Source organism: Chenopodium album, chromosome 24, assembly GCF_948465745.1.
Source record: "Chenopodium album chromosome 24, dcCheAlbu1.1, whole genome shotgun sequence".
Classification (NCBI taxonomy): Eukaryota; Viridiplantae; Streptophyta; class Magnoliopsida; order Caryophyllales; family Amaranthaceae; genus Chenopodium; species Chenopodium album.
In genome coordinates, this window is record NC_137857.1 from 36,300,670 (window position 1) to 36,322,740 (window position 22,071).

Here is a 22,071-nt window from a genome sequence, read left to right on the forward strand (position 1 = left end):
AGTATTAAGGAGGCCATTTCAAACCCTAAGGGCTCTCATGTGAGAGGGCATGTGATAAAGTTTATAAATCGATCCTGAACTTCAACCATCTGCCGACTAAATTTGAGTGAAAAGTACAGAATCCATTAAATATGTGTTACCATTTGACAATACCTATCTAGTGCCACAAACACATATTCTTTCCTTTACTCAAATAGTTTATATCTATTTGTTTTTTTTTTTTTTCATTAGCAACTCCTATATATATAGACATGATTTTGATAGTAAAAATAAAAAACATCAATATATATTGCACACAAATTTTCCCTTTTCTATTATTTAAATCACAAAATATGGTAATTTTTTGTAAATTTGACCATTTGATTCATATGTGGGTAGGAAAAAATATAGAGGGAATATATATATGTGGAATTATATTGGAGTATGTACAGTACGTATATAGTTTTTTGGGGACAAAAGTAGTGCTGGAAGTCGGCCAATAAGAGACAATAACCATGATCATATGATATTTATCCCATATAACATAATACAAATTAAATTAAAGTACTTGATTACTAATCAAGTTTAATTATTTGTCCATTATCAGTTTAATTATTTGTCCATTATCTCTCCTATTTTACAATATTTTCACAAGGGGATAGCCAGGTGGTACAATTTCAGCCACCATCTAGTTAAAAAATAAGGTTTGAATCCAATTATAAAAGAAATGTGTTTATTAAGCTACTATAATTTAGTTACAAGCTTGATTTTAGAATTGTCTACAATAATTACCACAGAATTTGCTTTTCAAGTCGATAATCATACTTAATTAAGAAGTAATCCAAAATAATGCATGTCATCACGATCTATCTTGGGTATGTATCTCTTAATTAAAAATTCACCAAAAAAAATATGTGTTCCTAATCACAATTAAACATGTATTGTGTACAAAACAACTTAATTAGAAAATGATCCATATGATTTTTAAACAAACATCTATGCTAAAATCCAGGGGATTCTTGAGATAAATAATATAAAGTAAGAAAAAGTGTTCATGATTTCATATAGTTAGTTACTAATAAGATAACTAATTCACTTGTTTAATTAATTAAATAATTAGTTCTACTATACATGTTATGATTTTATGCTTGATTTGGTACTTAACCTGTCCAAAATCTAAGGCTTACTTGCGTGTGGTATCCCAAATAAGTTATTATGGCATCATGGCCTGCGTATGTGTAAAAATTAGGTATGAGCCAAGACGAAATTGTTGTTAGTTCTTGTTATAAGCTGTTTAGTGGCTACAACAAACTCTGAATGTGAGAACCTTTGTAACAGTGTTTCTACTACTACGTCTACAAGTAATTAAGTAAAGCTAACAAAAGCTGTAAACGGTAAATATGGTTAAGAATTACTTTAATATATTATTCCTAAGTCTACCAATTATTAGTTTTTTCTAAGGTTTCTCCTATAGTAGAAATTTTCATTTCCCTCTAAGGTTTGTCTTTTCATTTCCATCTAGGGTTTGTCTTTTGGGAGGTTTTTCAAGCCTTTGTCGCTATATATGTTTTTTCTGTTTTGTGAAGGTTTCCTTCATTCTTCTCCCTTTCTCTTCTTCTCTTTCATCTCTTTTCTTTGAGGTGGCTTTCCCGTGGTGTTCTTACTAGTGTTAAGCCCTAAATTAAAAAAATTTTAGCTGCTTTTAAAAATTAGATCCCATCCTTGAGCTTTTTTTTTTTTTTTTTTATTTTATTATTTTTTTACTATTGTGTTTAGTTTCTTTGTTGTTCGTCTAGCGAGGATTGAAGGCCAAAATAATACTTATTGATAATTTAATTAAAATAACAATGGTCAAAGGCTTGCGTTGAATTAAGTAATTAGATAAGTTAAGATTGATATCAATCAGCAAAAAAATTTCAAGTTAAATTAAGTAAAGTGATGAATAGAACACAACATAAATTTATATTATATAATATTTTATAAGTGTAAATCAGGTGAAGATAGCACATCCGTGGTACATTCAAAACTATACTTGTATATATTTGGTTCATAATTTCCTTACTCGTACCTTTTTCAAACACAAATTTGAGGAATAAATTTAATATATATGTTGTTCCCTTGAACGATGTCTGAAGTTGAAGAATATATCTAAGATACGAAATCAGAAACATAGTAAACATTCATGCATGTATGTGTGTGGATATTAGGGCAGCTGTTCTAATTAATTAAAACCCATGATCCATGCACATTATTAATTCCTACGTAGTCAGTTATCTACTCCAGTGATATGATAGAAAAAACTGTCATCATCAACGAATTATAACAAGCATTCACATAATTGTTAAATCATTAAAACTTTATAATATAAGAATATAAGATAGTGAAGGAAATAAAACAAGTTTAAACCTACCAAATATTTCATTAAAGTTGGACCATACAAATTAGCATTTGCATGACTATTATGTACGTAAGCATATATGGACACTTGTTGCATTAATTGAAGGTGATAATTATTTTTGAGAGATAATCGGACGGTCCATATTTAGTCAAGATGTCAAAAAATTTATTTTAAAAAGGTTTAATTCAATGTATAGTGAACTGTTTATCAAACAACACAGAAAAATAATCAAAGTGTTGAAATATATTGTCTGTGATTTGTGGCTTAGATTTTAATGCGCATGTTAGAAAATAGAAAATGAAGTACATATGTAAGCAGTTGACTCATGTAGTACAATTATTTTGCCAATTGTCAACCAACGTAGTTTCCAAAAGGTTCTTCTATTTTATAATTTATAATTATCTATAATATTAAATTTCAAGCAACAAATTAAACTTAATCCAGGCACTAAGTAATGTTATTTTATACTGTATATAGTAAGTCAAGTAGAAGGCTAGAAGAGTAGAAGTTAATCAAAATTTAATTAGTGCTAAAACACAAAGGGTTTTGCTAATTATAGTTATACTTACAAACTGGAATTGAAAATCAATGACAAAATCAAATGTCACATACTCCGTGTTTAGTACTTCTACTTTAATCATCTCAACCATAATCTCTACTTATACTCTCTCTATTGATTTTAGTGCTTCATTTTGACTTTGCACTATTTAAAAACACCTTTGGTTATTAACCTACTTCGTATTTCATAGGGGATAAGTAAAAAATTATAATGCACGGGTACGGTTAATTAGTGGCATTGTTATATTTCATATATATATATGTGTGCGTGTCATGAAAATATTAACTTCCTCCTAAACATGTATTTTATCCAAGAGACAATCCATTTTCACACAATCTAACTAACTCTAAGTCTCTAAAGGACTAATTGATACTAATAACAAAAAACATATGTTTTGAGTGGACAACGACATTATAAATTTATAAAGAAATGTGACTTCCTCACAAATATACGGAGTACATACTTTAGCTGCATTTTTTTTTTGTTATCATATCTCTAACAATTTTTCTTTACCATCCAAACTTTAAAAAGGAGGACCACTATTATTACTAACTCTCCCATTTACGAGATTTTGGTCAATAATTAGGAAGATTATTTTAGAAATAGAATGAAGGAACTGTACAAAGAATACCATTAGTCAATTACTATTATTCAATACATGAAGTACTTTTCAGATGAGAATGTACATTAACAAGCTTCCAATCCTTTGTTTAGCATATACAGTGTGCGAACAAATTTAGATAATTAGAGAGAAAATTGTTAAAACGATGAATTAATGTAAGAAAATGTGTATTAAGAGAACGGTTATAACAAACAAAGTGTTAGACTAGCAAGGCCGGACATACCCAAAAAAATAAAATAAGAGAAGGGTCGGATATTAAAAAGTGGGTGAGTATAAGAAAAAAGAGTGAATAAGATGAGTGAGCTGAAAAGCTTAAATATCGTGGTGGTAAGAGAAAATGGATCTGTAGGAAAAAGTGTATACCAAAATGTAAGATATTAAGAACTTTCACAAATATGATTAGTTCTATCTTTTCTCTAAACTCAAATCTAATATATCATAGTTAAGGTAGTAATAAGAGAATTTACTGTCTAAGGACCTATTCCCATACATTGAAATTCAGTTCAGTTCAGCTCAGCTCCTAATTTCCTTCTCTTATAAAATATTCAGTTTAATTCAGTTCAGCTGAGTTCAGTTAATGAGAACAGGCCCTAAGAAGGATCTATTTGTTGATGGCTATCTGTCTTGTGATCCATTTAGGTTAATCTGCAACTCTAATAGCTTCTTAACTACAGTACTTAATAAGAGAGTAATATTAATATAGGACTACTTTTTAAACTTGTCTCAAACATGTATACAAATATACAATAATACCTATAGCCTTTGGGCTTTATTTTGACGCGATTCAATGGTTGGTTGCTAATGAATTTCACTATTAATCAATTAGTAACACAGCAAAATCAAACTGTTGAAACTTTTGCATGTTAATGTGAGGCTTAGGTTACAGTCCACTTTCATGAGAAGTCAGAAGTACACAACCATATTGACTTGTAACTAAACATCGTGCAATTTTCAAGCAACAAGTAGATACAACAGGCTCAGCTAAACGCCTAAACTTAATATAATATACTTATTATACTTCGTAGTTGTTATTATTGAATCTATAGTACTGTATACAATAATATTAATAGTGATGTAACAATCTTAATATGAACTGGCCTGGGTTAATTTCAATTCCGATGCATTTTCTTATTTTTCCTTTATACATTTATAAAAGTATATTGTGTGGTAATTGGTAATATATACTTGTACAAGTATAAGAGTAGTAGTTGTGCAGTGCTTTATTGAAAGGGGCAATGTGTAGAACTGTAGATCATGGTTTCATGGCATATTTAATTTGCACGACTACTACAAAGTACGTACAATTTTTTAGGTACTATGTAATTTACTTCGACAATATATAAGGATAAGGTTGCGTAAATCTGAACCTTTTATGATCTCATCTCTAAAAATTGGATTCATAATAACACATTGCATGTTTAATTTGATTATTAGGTTATAAGTATAGACTGATGTCTAAGACATTCTTATAAACATATACGTAGTATATGTTAGAGATTATTAATTAATGTGATTATCGTTGTAATGGGTTTCCGGCTAAGCTAATTTGACTATCTCCCTAGTTATTAATTACTCCCTCCGTCCCTAAATTACATTCCTCTTTCTAGCATTTATTCCTCACATAATAAAGAGAAAGAGGAATGTAATTTAGGGACGGAGGGAGTATATGATATCAAGTTCAATAAGTGAAAATTAGGGGTTGTAGGCCTGTTCACATTTACTTAATTTCACTTCAGTTGAGTTCAACTCCAATCAATTCAGTTCAGCTCCTAATTTCCTTCTCTCATAATATATTCAGTTCAGCTCAATTCAGTTCAGTTCAGCTCCAACTAATTCAGTTAGTTCAGTTCAGCTCCCATCAATTAAGTTCAACTCCAATCAGTTCAGTTCAGTATATGTGAATAGACTCGTAATCATGTTTATTTTTATGAATTACAAACTGCCAAAATACCCGATATCGAAATAAAAAGGCTCGTATATAAATTTTTTTATTGAAACCATTATTTGCGTAAATATTTAAAACACAATTAATATTTTAATTTCATTATGTGATCTATATATATATCAATATATGGCACTCCCTCGATCTGTGGCTTAAAGATTACACCATTTGACTTTTCGCGGTCTTTAAGTCACATCTTTATTTGCATACATCATCAATTATGTATGACTATAAATCGTACAATAATTTATATAAAAAATAAACATTGAAACTAATCTAACAAGTTTTTACAGTACTTAAATGAGTAGATTAAAGTTTTAAAATATAATATAAAATCATTGTATTATACTACGGGTAAGCCTTGTTCACTTCACCATTACTCATTTGATAGAACTTATCTACAAGTAAATTCTGAAGCATTAAGAACCGACATTTAAATAAAAAAAATAAAAGTCAACCTTCCTCTTGGGAGGTAATTGAGACATTGAGTGAAACTATGTTTTTGTTTTAACTGGTTTGTTACTCGTTGAACAGTTGATCCACTACAGTATGCCAACTTCAAATCAATTAAACTCACATTAACAACGCATGAATTATACTTATATAATTTCATATGCAAATGTAACGTTTGTAAATTGTAATAGAACTTTTCTGCTATACATAGTTGTAAATAAAAAATAAAAAATAAAAAAAAAGACTTAAGAAACCTATAGCTGTCTAGTTTGATCAGGCTCTTGACCTCACCCGGTTTGACAAGATTAGGCAGATTTTTTCGGCCCGAAATATGACCCGGTCTGATATTCGGTTTTTTTTTTTTTTTTTTTTTTCCACTGACCGCGGCCAAGCAGTAAAAAAAAGTTACTACTTGTACAATATAACATTAATTAAAGGACCGGAGTTTCAAACAACTTCTCTACATTACTGATGTAGCTATCTATCTCATCCTCAGTACTCTTGCTGCTGTTAAGATAAGTGGGACTTGAATCAACCGGATGAAGAAGACTCGAACTCAACGGCGACAACACCGTGGAGAAGCTGCTACCGTTGCTAAAACTCTGGTAGCTATTGTTCGATACAAAACCCGAGTTATCCGTTGATGAAGAGCCTAACAATTCATTGAAAGATGGAATAATATTTTGCATGGGAGGATCAACTTGATTAACAGTCTATGTACTAGGAACTTGATTTTCTGGGCTATTATTTATCATATTACTAAGAATTGTGTTTTGGGAATTGTTGAAGTTTGGGAAACCATTTTGTGAAGTGGCTAATCTTAGAAGTTCAGGGTTTAGGAGGTTCTGCAGATTAAGTAAGACAGCAGGCAAGTTCATCAGGGGAGAGTTCTGCTGACTGCAGAGCATAGAAGGAAGGTCAAAGTAATCGAGGCGAGGGCCGTGAGTCACAGGGTCGATTCCCATACGAAGCAGCTTCTTTCGAATGTGAGTGTTCCAATAGTTCTTAATCTCGTTGTCTGTTCGTCCTGGTAGCCTGGCAGCAATTGCAGACCATCTGTAAGAAAATTTTACATCAGTCAATTATATTATATGTGTATAATGACTATTATTACTTTGTATAAAAATAAATAATGTAGTAACAGAGATATATAAGAAGATTAATTACTTGTTTCCAAGAATACTATGGAGTTGAATTATAGTCTCTTCTTCTTCAAATGAAAATCTTCCTCTTTTGATGTCTGGCCTGAGATAGTTAGCCCACCGTAGCCGGCAGCTCTTACCACACCTTTCAAGACCTGTATACAAATAATTCAATGAGTACTGCATCATATACTAGGAGATCAAATAACGTGCATGCATTCAACAAATCATCAAAAAAACCAGTATTGGTACTGATGATCTATGCTACTCGGACTTGAGTCTGACATAGATCACCAGTCTAAAACAGCGTGTCAAGCATCCAATACAGGTATTTGAGGTGAAATGAAGAGTCTGATTAACATAGCCGATGACAAATAAGCCAGATTAAATACCAACCTGCTTTCATTGGAAGAGATCTCCAATTACCAGGGCCATACTTCTGGATATAATCAATAAGCTTTTGATCTTCCTCAGATGTCCATGGACCTTTCTTCAATCCTTCTTTATCACAGCAAGGTTTTCTTCCCATTTTTTTTTATTTCTGGGTTTAAACTTTATGGAATGAAATAATTAATGAGTTTTTTATAATTAATTAGACGAAAAGGGTAGATTTCCTTAAGGTTGGAGTTTCTGCATGGGAAACATTGACTAAAGGGTGGTCATCTATAAATAGGCCACCAAAAGAAAGGATATAAGACAGTCAAATATTTCAGAATAAATATATAATTGCTTATCATCTACTATTACCAATAAGTAAGCAACGTGTCCCATCCATTTGGAGAAATTAGAATAATTAATTTTTTTATAGTGCAAATTAATATTTAATCACCAAATAAGATGACAATAAAAGTATCAACATTTCTAGAACTGCAAATGAGATTGGAGTCAAACTAAGCATTGTAGTATTCATAAATAATACAGTATTTTTTATGAGGCAATTATATCGTACATCCAAGTGCACATAGAGGGTACCAAGCTTAGCTTGGTCTAATGGGAAAGATTGCACTTTCCAATCATGAGGTTGGGGGTTCAATCCCCACTAGAGGCACTTTGAGGGTGGGGATTCCTTACCCTTCCCCCCTCACTCTCAAAGTGTCTGACCCGCAAATATCGGACCAAAAAAGCCGTGAGGGTTGAGGTTCGGTAAGGGTCCTTTTCCTTACCATTAAAAAAAAAAAAAAAAAAAAGTGCACATAGAGGGTGTTTATGGGTAGGTGTACCCCTAACAGCCCTAAGCCTCGAGCGTATCATGCATCAATTCGATAATGTGGTCATATTACTCATATATACGCCGTCCTGAATGTATGTACTGTAAATGTTCCTTTATGAGTAATATATTTAAGTTCAAAATATTTAGAAAGTAGTAATGGAATTGAAGATAATAATGTGAACAATTTCATGTTCAGTTGATCACTTAATGTCTTAATGAACAAATTTCTACCGATAATAGATAGAACCTTTTTGTGAGCTGCTCACAATCATATTGATTCCTTTTGTAGCTGTAACTGTAAGGCCTGTAACCTTTAATCAACAGTTGAGATCCTATAATTCATAAATACCAGCCTGTCTTAAACATAATCAGTTTAAATATGATTGAAAGAAAAGAACAAAAATTGACTAAAATTATCGGCTAAAAAAAATAAAAATTTCAAATCAGACAGACCTTAGAGTTTTTAAAACATATCACTTTATTTACCATCATTTGATAAACTGTAAGGCCTCATAGAAATTTTTTTTAAAAAAAATAATAATAATAAAATAAAATAAAATTATATTAAAAAAAAAACAGAGTAATGTTGGAAATAACAGACTGGCCAAAACAGATTCAGATTAAACCGGACTTTAGTAGATCACCTTATTTCGCACAAAAAATTAATAAATAAGTGGGAAAGTAAATGTAAATTTGAGAGTCAGTGCCCTGGTTAATTGGTTATACAATATGCTCAGTGTAGTTTACACCCATATTAAGTGGTATTGTCAGAAGCTAACCTGTCGTCTCATGGTGCAAGACTGCTTATAAAATAACCAAAGTAGCTGAAAAATATGGCCATAAGAAATTCCTGAAGCAAATCTAGGGAAGTAGCAAGTTCAATCCAAACAGAAAATCAGGAACAAATTTCATACAGCATTTGCATGTCGACTTTATATATTACAATCAGAAATAATAATAGTATCCTTCAGAAGAATGAGAGAGTGCTAAAATAATTTCTGTAACATCATCTTTGAATTACTTTAAAATGTAAATCTGTGATTCTCCAACAGCTTTGTATTTGAATTGCTAAAATAATACGTATTAACAGTAAAGATGATAGTCTTTACCGTACGCATTAAATTCAGGACGAAGATTTCAATGGAAAATGAGTAATACAATTGAGAGACGGTGAGCTTGGCTGGTGATCTTCACACGGCAATCTGCAGAAATGATTCATGATTATGTACAGAATGCTACATTCAGGGGGGTTGGGTGTTGCTATTATTTCTGTCCGTGATTCAACAATTGATTAATGCACTAAACTAAAATGACTAAAATACATAACAAAAACCACTTCTAACTTAGTGATTTGTTAATAACATACTTTCAGGTCCATAAACGGGATGCATTTAGATCGAGGGGTTTCAAAAATTTGTTTGATATAGCAACTACCTAGTGCTCAGACATATAACATGCAGTGGGAGACTCTTCTATACTTTTGCAATTATGCCAATACAATCCATCTTTTCTATGTTTAAAAACCTGGTTTACACAAAACTCATATTGAACAAAAAGACAAAGTTTAAGCAAAAGGTCCAGGTACCCAGAGTTTTGACGTTGTTTTAGAATTGTCCCAAATAAGAATATTAAAAATAATCATAATACTGTATGTTACAAAAGAATTTAAGCAGATTAATGACAAGCAGTGTTTACAAGATCATCCTTTTGACGAAAACTGATTTGCCTTATTATGATACATAGACATCTAGACAAGTATCCGAACATATATAACAAAACTTGAACTAAGTTGCTTTCGCCTAACTCAGTAACCACTTCTCGGTTGCTGAAGTAAACTATTCAAAGACGAAAATAATCTAACATTAAATTACAGTTATATGCTTGAAACTTCCACGTTTTACCAAAAAGATTTTATGATGAAATAGATAGATTATCAGCAGAGTGCATAATCCACATAAGTAGTCAAACCATGTAAGCCTATCTAAAGAAGGCACATAATATAAAATGACGTTTACTATCTACTTCCCTTCAACCAACATTGTAGTCATTTGTCAAACTAACATGTATTTAACCATATTTTTGAGGCCACAACAAGAAATTCAAAGCCATATTTGCACACATATTGAACTAATTTAATATTTTAGATGCTACCACATATTCGTTAACAATAGCTGAAATTTTTGACAGCACAAAAGCACTTGCACTTTTACTTGTGCTAAACGACTAAATGAAAACAGTAGCAAGCTACAAACTGGGAGTCTTGTAGGCAAAAGGAGGGACGATATAGAAGAGCTATGTTACTCTCAAGTATAGTTCATCATGTTTCATTACCAAAACCAATAAACCATCTCACAAGAAAAAAGAACAAAAAAAATATGAACATTACCATCATTAATGAATTTATTAAATCAGAAAAAACACAGCATAAGTAAGCTAGCACATTATTTACCTTCAACTGTTTTGCTCGCAACTTGTCTAGTACAAGGTTATCAATTACAGGAATGATAATGAGTTCAAAATCTTCCACGAATTGTTCCATTAGAATGTCCAGGGTAATATATCTTCACTATAAAGTATGTATTTTCTTCATTATTTTTTATTTACCACTTTTTACCAACAGCTAACATGTGTATGAGTGGAACGAAACGTTGAAAACCAATGACAAAACAAAATTAATAGCAGAGATGCATGACCACAGATTTCACACGGGACATTCGATTTAGCATCACAAACTCATTACCATTCCCTTACAACCTTGTACCAAACAAAGTATAATTGCCATTTGAATCCCAAGTCCCATCCAAGGCCTTAACTTCCTTTTATCCAGAATGAAGTATCCTGAACTGATCATATAACCAATAGAAAATCTTTCATCAGTCGAAATTATAAGCAACTGCTTTGAGTCAATACAGAAACAAAAACTTAAAGATCTCTAATGGCCATATGTAACAAAAGTCCAATACACCCTTTCCCATCTTCCGGTATGAAATCAAATGGTATGACGATACAACAAATGAGAAGCAAATTTTATTTAAGAAAAAAAAGTATGAAATCAAATATTTAAAATCGCACACGGCCATAATTAGATTACTATAGAGCTCAAATTAATAATCATAACCAAAGAAAAAAGCCATCCATCATAAAATTGCCTTGATGACAAGTTTATCATAAAATTGCCTTGATGACAAGATTATTAAGTCTTTCCTCTTTATCTTGTAGAGCTCCCGTGGGAAATTACTAACTTACTAATCTCAGACCCTCTGCGCCCCCCCCCCCCCCCCCCCCCCAAAGAGGCTCAGACCAAAATTTCACTCCAGTTTAAGCCACCGACCAAGCAACTTCAACAAAAATATATACTGAAGTCCGAACCACCTAGTAATTTGGCTGTGGTGAGAATTCTTTTTGCATATTGCCTGTAGGAACCTGCATTCCCAACAGCTGACAGACCTGATCCGATAACAAAATATTACTAAATTAGAAAGCTCAAATTATATTTTTATGCCTAAACTAATATGAGATCTATCTGATTCTGTAGGGTCATAGTCCCTCATTCTTAGACTATTATAATTATTCTTCTTTTCATTTGCTATTTTCCAAACTTTAATCTGGAAGCTTGTAGGTGTCCTCAGGGAGCATTATTATTTTCTACACAATACTTCATTGCATGGCTCTAATTTGAACATTAAAAATTCCAAACTCGGTGACAGGGAAGGACGGTATGATTATCTAAAGTACCAATAACTTATAAGGAAAAAGAGATAGCATGAATACAACTTTATTAACTTAGTGATTCGTATTTGGTCTAATCAAAGGCTCAAAAGTTAAAAGCTACTTTTGTTTTTCTTGATAAAATATAAACAGATTTAACAACTCTTCCCAATCTTAACCATTGTCTTATCTCAATTCATTCTCATTAGAACATTAATTTATTATTGGAAGAAGCACAAAGTTTCACGGAAGTATGCTCAGCCCACTAAAAGCAAAAAAAGGTAACCATAAATAAGACAAAAGGCAAAAGGATGAACACATGAGATATGCATAATATTTTATGGACGGAAGCTATGCTTACCATCCCCCTCCTGAATCCCCCCCCCCCCCCCCCCCCCCTCTCCTTCCCTTAAAGCAAAAACTGTAATCAGAAATAAGACAAAAGCAAAACGATAAATACATGAGATGAGTTTCATATTATATGGAGTCTACTAACTAATGTAAGCATATCCCATCGTATTTAAGATATACAAACATAAACTTAAACACGTGTCTCAGTGTTTGTGATCATGGAATCATGGACCACCAGTAAATTTCATTAACTTAAATATATTCATCCACGCGGCTGAAAATTATCTTATTTACACGCATTGTTTAATGAAAGCTTACACCTGATACCTGATTTGGTAATAGTGTCTGAATCTTAGGGTTTCTAGTCCATGGTTACTCCAATAGGCTTCCAGATTTCGTAAGTTGAGAAGGTGATCTGTATAAATTACGCAATTCATCAAAAAAATAGCCCAGACATTAGCAGTTTCTGTTCAGACCTGTTCAATTTCTGTAGCAAACTTGGACAATCAAGTGGAGAAAAGATTACAATTTGGGCGCAAGGTTATACCTTAAGATTTTTAACCACAAAAAGAAGAAAAGAAAAGGATAAGGGTATTCTTATAAATAAACAGCATACACAGCTACACATAGCAGAGCTACTTTGGGCACTAGATTATAGCTGTGTGATTGGTGTGCAATCTCTTAAGCACCTTCAGCAATTCATGTACATCGATTAGCACATAATCAGAGTTATCAGAATTCTTAGCATAACAAGTACTTCATAAATATTATAATAACCCAATAATCAGCACTAGCTGAATTTTGTACTATATTATCTTCAACCTAATCAAGCTCCGCAAAAATAAATTTTTCAATTTAGAACAATGAAATTAAAATATGATTATTTGAAACCAGTGTTGAATAGGAAAATTCAGTTCACTATATAAGAGGAACAATATAGTCACCATTAATAAACTATCATCAGCACAAATCAAGTTCAAACAGAAATTTCTTCGATGGAAATATTTTAAGATTAGGCCTTAATATATACACATGTGTAGTACAAGGGGCAATGAACATGTGAACAAAACATGGCCATTAAGGAAGACCTGGACTGCTAAGACAACATAAGCATGCTCAAGTGATGTGGGCAAGCAGGCAAGCAGCAACAGGAAAATTGTGCAATAAGTGCTTTCCAGAAGATCAATGTGGCATAAAATTTTGGCAACTGAAAACTCATGCTGACTTTTTACTTCCTCTTCTGGCAATATATATTATCCTCAAAAGCAAAAACAAATAGTGGAAATTCAATCAAACGGAATCGATAGAAAGAGATTAATATCATTTATATTTAGAGTCATAACCAAAGCTTTATGCAATAACTGTGTATTTGTGTTACATACCCTTGCATAGCTAGGCTTTAGTCATCTTTATACTGTGTATAAAAAAAAGTAAAAAACTATTAGATGCCAAGTTACAAAGTAATTTTTAAACTTATTAATTGCAAAAAAATAATACTTAAAGATGTTGTAAATCCACATGCACACACATAACAGCATAGCATAATAAAGGTTAATTTTGTGTCAATAAATTATTTTGAGAATAAATTTTTAGTTTTTCAAAAGTGACAAATAAGATCTATATGCTTCTTGTCTTCATTTTAAAATCCTTCTCCAAATCTTGATCCCACCTTAGCAAGTAAATGTTAATAGCCAAATTCTCTAAAACCTGTTTAGCAAGCAAATGTTGATAGCTCCCAATAGGGATGGTCAAAGCTTATTATCCCATTCCCAAGAAATCCAAAAGGTTTTCAATATTACTGAAGCTAGAGGCAGCTAAGGCCCCATATTTATTGGATAGGAGATTTGCTCCAGTAGCCATGTTAGAGTTGCTAGCAGGTTTGATACCTCTCTGTGAAATTACTGCCCTCGTAGTAATATATTAGAACAGCAGACAGAGTTGTGCTGCCAGCAGTTTTCTAAATCACTGCCCTTCATTTCTATAAATTCTCCGAGTTACAGCTTAGCCAAAAGCAAACAATTGATCACTAGTACAAGAAGAAGTTCAGATGACCTAGTAAGTCATTTTTTTTTAGTCTAATCTAAAGAACTGTAAATAATTAAGCTAATTACAAAAAGAAATAACTGGATATAAATAATTTAATTAGCTAATGTACAAGTATGATTTTGAACAAAGACCATGATAGTAAAAAAGAAAGCAACTTGGCACTTGTGATTACCTATTTACCTGAGTGCAGACATGTAATAGATCTCTAAGATACAGCTGATGACTTCAGAGATATTAAATCCAAAAGTTGACCATGCAAGGTTCCATTTGTCACCAGCACACCACCTGAAGGAGATATAATTCTACGTGACATTACATCAGCAGCTAGATCAATTTTGCTCCCCTTCCAATCACTGACCTGATGAAAATGAGATTATATTTCATAAAGATAATCTGATTACAATCCAGAAAAGTTGCAGATAAAAGTTTACAGTAAGATATGTTGGATCCTCTCGAAAAGAAAATAGAAGTACTAAATAAGTTGTATCTGTTTGAAGTACAAAGAGTGTGACACTACCTTTCCACCAGCTTCATGCACACAAATCATGCCAACAGCATGGTCCCAAGCCTACAATTTCATAGAATTAAACTATCAATCACTAGAAAGAAGTTGGATTCCAATAGATCCCAAGATCTTCTCTGGAATAATAGCCTAAGTGAAGAAAAAAATACTGGTAACCACCTTCATAATTCTTTGAGCCCTTGCTTGAACAATGAAAACAGATGCTCTACCTGAGGCAACCATCAAGTACTTGCATAAACTGCCCAAGAGGGAAAAAAAATCGTTTATATTATGGACCAACTGAGAAAATTCCATTCAATATACGTAGTATACAGCAGTGAACTGCCAGAACTCCAAATGAAGAAATGCCTCTTAGAAATAATAGCATGAGAAAAGTGTGCCCTAAAGACTTGAGAAGAAAACAAGGATGAAAAACAAATTTCTACCAAGTTTTGTAATGTTAAAAGGAAACTAAAAAAACACTGAAGTAGAAAAAGGCCATGTAGCTGACATGTACATTAGTACATTACACCCCTAACAATCCACAAAACAGCAAGCTTCTTAGAAGCATACAAACATGGTATTTGGATGATGACTTTACATCATTACATATCCTTTTGGTTTAAATGTTCAAAGGCATATGCAGAGTGAGTATCACTCCATGACTCATAACAAGCACTTCAAGGCTCAAGCTAGAATGTGGATAGATTACTTGGTTTCCTAGTCAAAAGACCAGAGATTATAAGTTCAAAATCATAAACCTTGTGGCGGGAAGATGCTAGTTTAATGCTGTACAATCTAACCCCCTCTCTCACCACATGACAAACATAATCCTCCCTGGCCGGTATTTGGATGGGGATAAAGGACCCTTTTGTTACCTTATCCAACTAAAAAATCCCAACCAACAACACAAAGGATAAAGCATTCAGACAAAATATTATGATGGCCAAATATCCAACTGTTACATTCAATTCAAGTACAGAAGAATATTGGTATACCTTCCACAACATGTTGGAAGAAGCAGGATTTGTTTATTTCCTTTATCAGTACGACTAGTTGTTGCACTAAGAGAATCTGAAAAGGGAATTGAATCCCACGTTTGGCTCTCAGGAATACAGAAACGTCCCTCATGAACTAAAGAAGATCCATCAACAAAACATCTTTCCCAAAAGCCATCCATATTCATTTGTCCACCAAGCAAGTCAGTCAATCTAACCGTCCATGTGCCACAGCCCACATGAGCTGCCATAATGATCCCTAATGCAGATTCATTCTTTTGGTATTCTTGGACATCCGTAGGAGATTTTTTTACCGAGTTCTCTTTCCAATTTGGGCAACCCATAACACCCAATACCATCTCCCCTTCAACTATAAGTGCCAGTCCAACCTGAAAACGACATAACAGCAATAAAATATAAATAAATAATAAATCAGAAACAACAAACAAATCACAGGAGGTTAAAATGTTACTAGTTATGCTAATTAATTATATTGCTACTTAGGGCAAAGGGTGAGCGCTATAATTTTTGGACCTCCCAGGGCCAAGCCAAAGGTGGAATCTGCATCATCATAGTTGATGCTGTAGTGACTGATCCAGATGTTCCTTGGGTCTTTTACAATCTCCTTGCACAAATGCAATATGAATACAACAGGGTTTAAATTGCACTCGTAATCATTGTAGTTGTCCTGCATTATAGAATTGGGTTTCACTATGGTGTCACATAAAGGGTTACAGACCTTACAGTTGATGTCGCATGATTTTAATGTCGGTTGTATAGTCTGTATTTTCACATAATCACTGTAGCTTCACTTGTTGCATTTTATAATAGTCTTTGACTAGTGGATGATATGACTGTACGGCTGCGTACATCCTTTTCAAACCCATTTTAACGAGACTAAGACTAGAAGGTCAAGGTGTTGGCTGTTTTTTTAATAATAAAAAATTCTATTGAAAGGACCCCAAGAAGATATCAACCCCATAAACTTAATCATGACCACGAAACACTTAAAACCAGCAGAAAATATCTCAAGCCTTCAACCTAATGATGCATTAGTTTATTTACAAAATTTAAGGAATGATAATGCTCAAAGCGAGCGGCTCCAATCAAACTACATGAGAACCTCAAATAACAAAACTTTAACAGTTTGACACCTGGCACAACAACTCAGCAGGGCTCATCTCTTAAAATCCACCAATTTCTCTCTGATTAGTAAATGTCTTACTATCATTTAGTTGCATAGTCAAAAGCACTACCAGGTAGATTCATGCATTTAAGGTTAGTATTGGCTTTTAGGATCATTGGTGATTAATGTTTAACAAACCTATTTGGTTGATATATCTTATTGATGAATTTCAGGAGTTTGGACAGTCTACAAAGTAAGAAAGGCCAATAATGTTTTGGATGTGGATCACTTAGTCCACAGAATCCAATTTGTGGACAAAAGACAATGATATAGCAGTATATAATAATCATAGCTGAAAGCTGATACAATACAAAGGAAAACAGGACAAAAGCTACTGGTTGTCATTCATTTGCTTCGTACGCCATGGTAAAGAGGTGCACAACCATGCATTATATTTATTATTCTTTACTTTCATCATCCATATATTCTTCTCTTGTTCTTTTTATGTTTAATATAGCTTCTTTTTTTTTTTTTTTTGAAAGATAATATAGCTTTTAGTTCATTGTCTTATTTTCAATCATGAGTAATAAGTAATTGGCTATACAAGGTTTGGCTCAAACCCTAGCCATGAATCTAACACGATTTCTCCTATTCTCTTATTAATTGGATCATATTCTATAGCTTGTCTGATTAGTGCTTACTGTCAATGCTAGAATAAAAAATTTTGGTACTCATATTGAACCCTAAAGTCTAGAACTCTAGATGCCATCAAAAGTTAAATTATGATGAGTTATGGAGATTTTTGATAAGAAGATGATATTCCCTATAATGGAATTAATTGTTAGGGAGTCAGAACTTAGAATGCTATATTTCTCGTCAAAAAAAATAAAAAAAAAAAATAAATAAATAAAAAAAAAGAATGCTATATTTGATGTGATGATATGATCCACAGAAAATAGTTTTTTTTTTTTTTTTTTTTTTTTTTTTTTTGAAATATCCCAAGAAAATAGGTATGATTACACATTCACATGTTAAGAAAGCTAGAAATATTCCATAGAGATACATTTGTGATTTAAAAGATGCATTTTGATGAATTAGAGCAAGCAATTATCATGACATTGAATCTTATTAGTAAGGTCATTGGTTCATCTTATTTCAAAACATTGTTACTTGTTGTTTCAAAAAAAAAAAAAAAAAAAAAAAAAAAAAAACCTTATTACTTTATTGTTTTATGTGCAGCTTTTAATTGCTAAATATCTTAAATTTCGTAATGAAAAGTACACATTAATAGAATACACAATATTATGAATCACATGACCCCACTTGAGATATTTTTTCTTTATAGATTAGGGTACATATAAGGTCTTAGTATGGTCAACTTAGACAATTAAATTAGATTAAATAAAACTAAATTAAGTTCAAATCAGAAAAAATAAGTACAGAAAAAAAAAAAGAAAAAGGTTCAAATCCAATCAGATAAGCAAAAATAATGTGAACTAGGGCCTAAAAGAGATAACTCTAGATGTTTCTGTACCTGACTTCCTTAAACATTCTTTGTTAATTGAAAATCTGCATTGATTGGATTTAGATTAATTCTGTTTTATTCTATACTTGTAAGTTGTAACTTATTCCTGCTTAGCCAGTAAGATTAGGGGTAAATTGATAGTTGTACTATTCCATGTGTCTTCACCCCTTACTTGCCTGTAGTATCCTACAATAGCACTTTGCACTAATTGCCAGCCTCCATTTCTACAACCCACTCACTTTCTTGGCAGGCAAGATATTAACAATAAATCATCCTAATATGTTCCCTAAACAGAACTACAACAGTGATGTCCACTAATCAGAATAAGAAAACTAGCAGGAATAAAGAAGGGGGCATACCACATACAATGCACCACCACCTTTGAGAAACCCTCGTGTCCCATCTATTGGATCCAGCACCTGCAGCGTAAATGCATATTCAATGTAAGAAGTGATTTTCAACTAAAGCAGATAAACATTGCATGTGTCATTCATGGAGGACATGATAGGATAGAGTCTGAAGACACATGGAGAGTGCAACAAAAGGACCTTAGAAAAGACTGCTGAAATTATGATTGGAACCACGAATAGGAGACAATATCAAAGAACGTTGGGTTCAGGCTAAATTACCAGGAGGCAGAAATGAAGGAACTCTAAGAAACTAAAATACTAATAAAAAACAGATTATACATGGATGTTGAAGTTATTTAGCTTCGACAATGAGGGTGATACATAGGCATGACAATTTGGTCACAAAAGTAATAGTGAACGGAATATAAAAAGCTCATACTGCCGAATTAAGTCTAAATTCATCAAATGAGTAAAGTTATCTCAAAAATTACCCAGTATGTAGCTGGCTTGGGCTCAAAAGCAACAGCATCACTCCCTCCTCTGTCAATTGCTTCCAACACTTCCTCATCTGTTAATTGTTCATATGCGATGCTTATGTTATCTTTGACAACATTAACCACAGCATCAGCAAGATTATTAGAACGCAAAAAAGCAGAATCCTCTTCAGCCACCAAGGGAATCGACGGAAACTGGCTTTTCAGCTCTGTCCAAAAAGAAGACAAAGGTTTATAACGTAACAATATATAATATAAAACAAATTAGTCTCCAAGATTATAACTGTGGCCAGTTAGATCTACATGAGTATAACTTCTTAGCCTCATTCAGGATTCTTTAACATTTTAGTTTTTATTTTTTACATAAAAGCGATACCAAGATACTCATTTCTACAATGTCAACAAGCATAATATCAGCCCACAGCACAAAACATGATTTCTAATACACCTCCGTCACATTTTGATGTTCTTGGTTCTGTATACATTCCTATAGTGAACTCCCAACATTGTTCGCAATATTATTCTCCAATTTAACCTCATAAAACAATTTTGTTTCCCAGTGTATATCCCATATATCTAACCTATAAAACCACTACTTCCGTTTTTTGGAGAAAGAACAACTATTTACATTGCTTTAACCTATTCAATTGCTCCTTCCTACCAAATAAAACTTATTTTTCCCAAATTCTAAAATTTACTAGTCATAAAAAATTCATAAAGATGATCAAGTAAATAGATAATAATTCAGAAAGATTATTATTATAATATAATAGTACCTAAACTAATTAAAGCTTGAACGCTGAAATCTGCAATGGTGACTGGAGTATTGTCATTCTTCTCCAAAACCTTCTTATCATCAGAGAATAACGATTTTTGCACCTGCAATTAAATTAACCATACAACTCCGATCAACAAATACGTATACGAATCATATTAATGGTCAAAGACGTGCATTGAAGATTGCGAAAAAGCAAATGGAACAGCTAATTAAAAATGGAGGTAATATCAATCAAGCAATTTAACAATTAAATTCTGAGAAAAAAGAGGAAAGAGAAAGAGGAAGTACGTCAACACAAATGCGACAAGCTCTATTAACCACATTAACAGCAGCTTCAAGTTCTTTGTAATACTTAGCTTTCTGAGGCGAAAATGGCAAGCTTGACCTAGTTTTGCAGCAAAATAATCATCAAAAATTAACACAAATGCTAGAACATTAAACTGCATAAGAAGAAATTAAGATCATAAACCTAAAATTAGTTTGAAGAAATTGAAATTACTGGAAGTTTTGGTAAAGAAGAAGTAACGAATACGGAATACCTGATAGAGAAGAGCTTAGAGGAATGATAATGGCGGAAATTGGAAGACGAAGTTGGGTTAATGGAGTTGAGTCTTGAAAATCGAAGTGAAGAGAGTTGGAGATTCATGGTGAGAGTTTAGGGAAGGTAGGATGAGTGAAGGAGAATTGATGAATGCAGTGATCACAGATGAGTGTTACCAATGTTAAACAAATAAACTGTTGTTGACTTGTTGCCAACGGTTAAGCAAGCTTCAACTTATATTTCGGATTGTTAAATACCGTCATCAAATATTATCAAACCACCGTCATTTCAAGTGAAAGGACTTTCTTGCCCTTAATAAAAATTTACCCAACTTCTTTTTTTTTTTTTTTTTTTTTAACTTTTCTAACTTTAATCCATCCACGAAAAAATCATCGGAAATGGATGATAAGCGCGGTGGCCCGTCGGAAAACCAACCGCAATCTCCACCGTCAGCTTTTGAACAAGTACGATTTCGACATTTAATATTATATTTTGATGTAACATTGACTTTTGACGACGGGCACCCCGTGCCCAAAACCAGTCAACCTTCTCGGTAACCGGTTTTGAGCGCCGATTGGCCGTAATGGTAATCAGTTTTCTGCGCCAGTTACCGTGCTCAGCTGGAGCTGGAAACCGATTATCCGTTACGATTAACCGGTTTTGAGCGCCGATTGGCCGTAATGGTAATCAGTTTTCTGCGCCAGTTACCGTGCTCAGCTGGAGCTGGAAACCGATTATCCGTTACGATTACCTGGTGGTCAAATCCGATCACCGTCATGGTCAACCGATTTCTAGCTCCAATGAAGACCAATTAACTAAAAACGGACGATATATTTATAAAAAGGAGTTTGTTAAAATGTTTAAAATCCAATGAAGACCAAAAAAATGGATCAAACCAAATGAAGAGAACCAGTCCATGTTAAAAAAGAGAGGAAACAATCTCTAAAGAGACAAAGTTTATACCTAACTCAAGGATGTCTACACTCAACAAGAGCGAGTCATTCCACCCAAATCCTCCCACATAATAGACTCATCTCAAAGATCACCATTGCTAAAAGAAAGTTAATCCCATAGTTAGCCAATCGACTACACGATTATAATTTTTAGTGGCTTGGTCTAATTCCAAACCTAACATAAGTAGCTTGGTCTCCAAGACTTGAATTTTTGGTTTTTGGTACAGTCCAATACAATTTTAAGCCAACTCAAATAACTTCAGATAGTTGACTAGTTTTCCGACTTCACCAAACTCATTCTTGGTTAGGGGGAGGGGGGATTTTAGGGAATCCCTCATGATAGGATGGGCCTTTCCTTACCATAGAAAATAAAAATTCCAACTACAAATAGACA

General features: G+C 32.9%; 2 protein-coding genes across 12 annotated transcripts; both read right to left on the bottom strand.

Annotated features, from left to right (window-relative positions):
- Nucleotides 1–6,422: 6,422 nt before the first annotated feature.
- On the bottom strand, nt 6,423–8,029 carry LOC145611576 (transcription factor MYB41-like). The gene is made up of 3 exons (XM_081666916.1): nt 7,492–8,029; nt 7,121–7,250; nt 6,423–7,009 (listed from the first exon to the last, which is right to left on the bottom strand). The coding sequence occupies exons 1-3, from the start codon at nt 7,622–7,624 to the stop codon at nt 6,667–6,669; spliced, it is 606 nt and encodes a 201-aa protein (XP_081523042.1). The 5' UTR covers nt 7,625–8,029; the 3' UTR covers nt 6,423–6,666.
- Nucleotides 8,030–9,223: 1,194 nt separating this feature from the next.
- On the bottom strand, nt 9,224–20,929 carry LOC145611090 (putative 3'(2'),5'-bisphosphate nucleotidase, mitochondrial). 11 transcript variants are annotated; one of them, XR_014106322.1, is made up of 13 exons: nt 20,723–20,929; nt 20,472–20,568; nt 20,182–20,284; nt 19,403–19,614; nt 18,921–18,980; nt 15,911–16,299; nt 15,093–15,171; nt 14,928–14,978; nt 14,591–14,768; nt 13,747–13,778; nt 12,692–12,779; nt 10,755–11,148; nt 9,224–9,507 (listed from the first exon to the last, which is right to left on the bottom strand). XR_014106322.1 is itself a non-coding variant. In XM_081666333.1 (10 exons), exons 1-9 carry the CDS (start codon nt 20,827–20,829, stop codon nt 14,616–14,618), a joined length of 1,251 nt encoding a protein of 416 aa, XP_081522459.1. In that variant the 5' UTR covers nt 20,830–20,929; the 3' UTR covers nt 9,224–9,507; nt 14,591–14,615. The 11 variants fall into 11 exon arrangements, 2 of the variants coding, with proteins under 2 accessions (XP_081522459.1, XP_081522458.1); XR_014106323.1 differs by having other exon boundaries at nt 11,046–11,148; nt 14,583–14,768; XR_014106320.1 differs by having other exon boundaries at nt 14,583–14,768.
- Nucleotides 20,930–22,071: the final 1,142 nt, after the last annotated feature.

Coding starts and splice junctions, on each gene's coding strand:
- LOC145611090 (XM_081666333.1), bottom strand. CDS start 20,829: ATGAATCTCCAACTCTCTTCACTTCGATTTTCAAGACTCAACTCCATT. Junction 20,569..20,722: donor TCTAAGCTCTTCTCTATCAG/GTATTCCGTATT, acceptor CTGCAAAACTAG/GTCAAGCTTGCCATTTTCGC. Junction 19,615..20,181: donor TCAAGCTTTAATTAGTTTAG/GTACTATTATAT, acceptor CTTTTTGGACAG/AGCTGAAAAGCCAGTTTCCG.
- LOC145611576 (XM_081666916.1), bottom strand. CDS start 7,624: ATGGGAAGAAAACCTTGCTGTGATAAAGAAGGATTGAAGAAAGGTCCA. Junction 7,251..7,491: donor ATCTCTTCCAATGAAAGCAG/GTTGGTATTTAA, acceptor ATTTGTATACAG/GTCTTGAAAGGTGTGGTAAG. Junction 7,010..7,120: donor CATAGTATTCTTGGAAACAA/GTAATTAATCTT, acceptor ATTTTCTTACAG/ATGGTCTGCAATTGCTGCCA.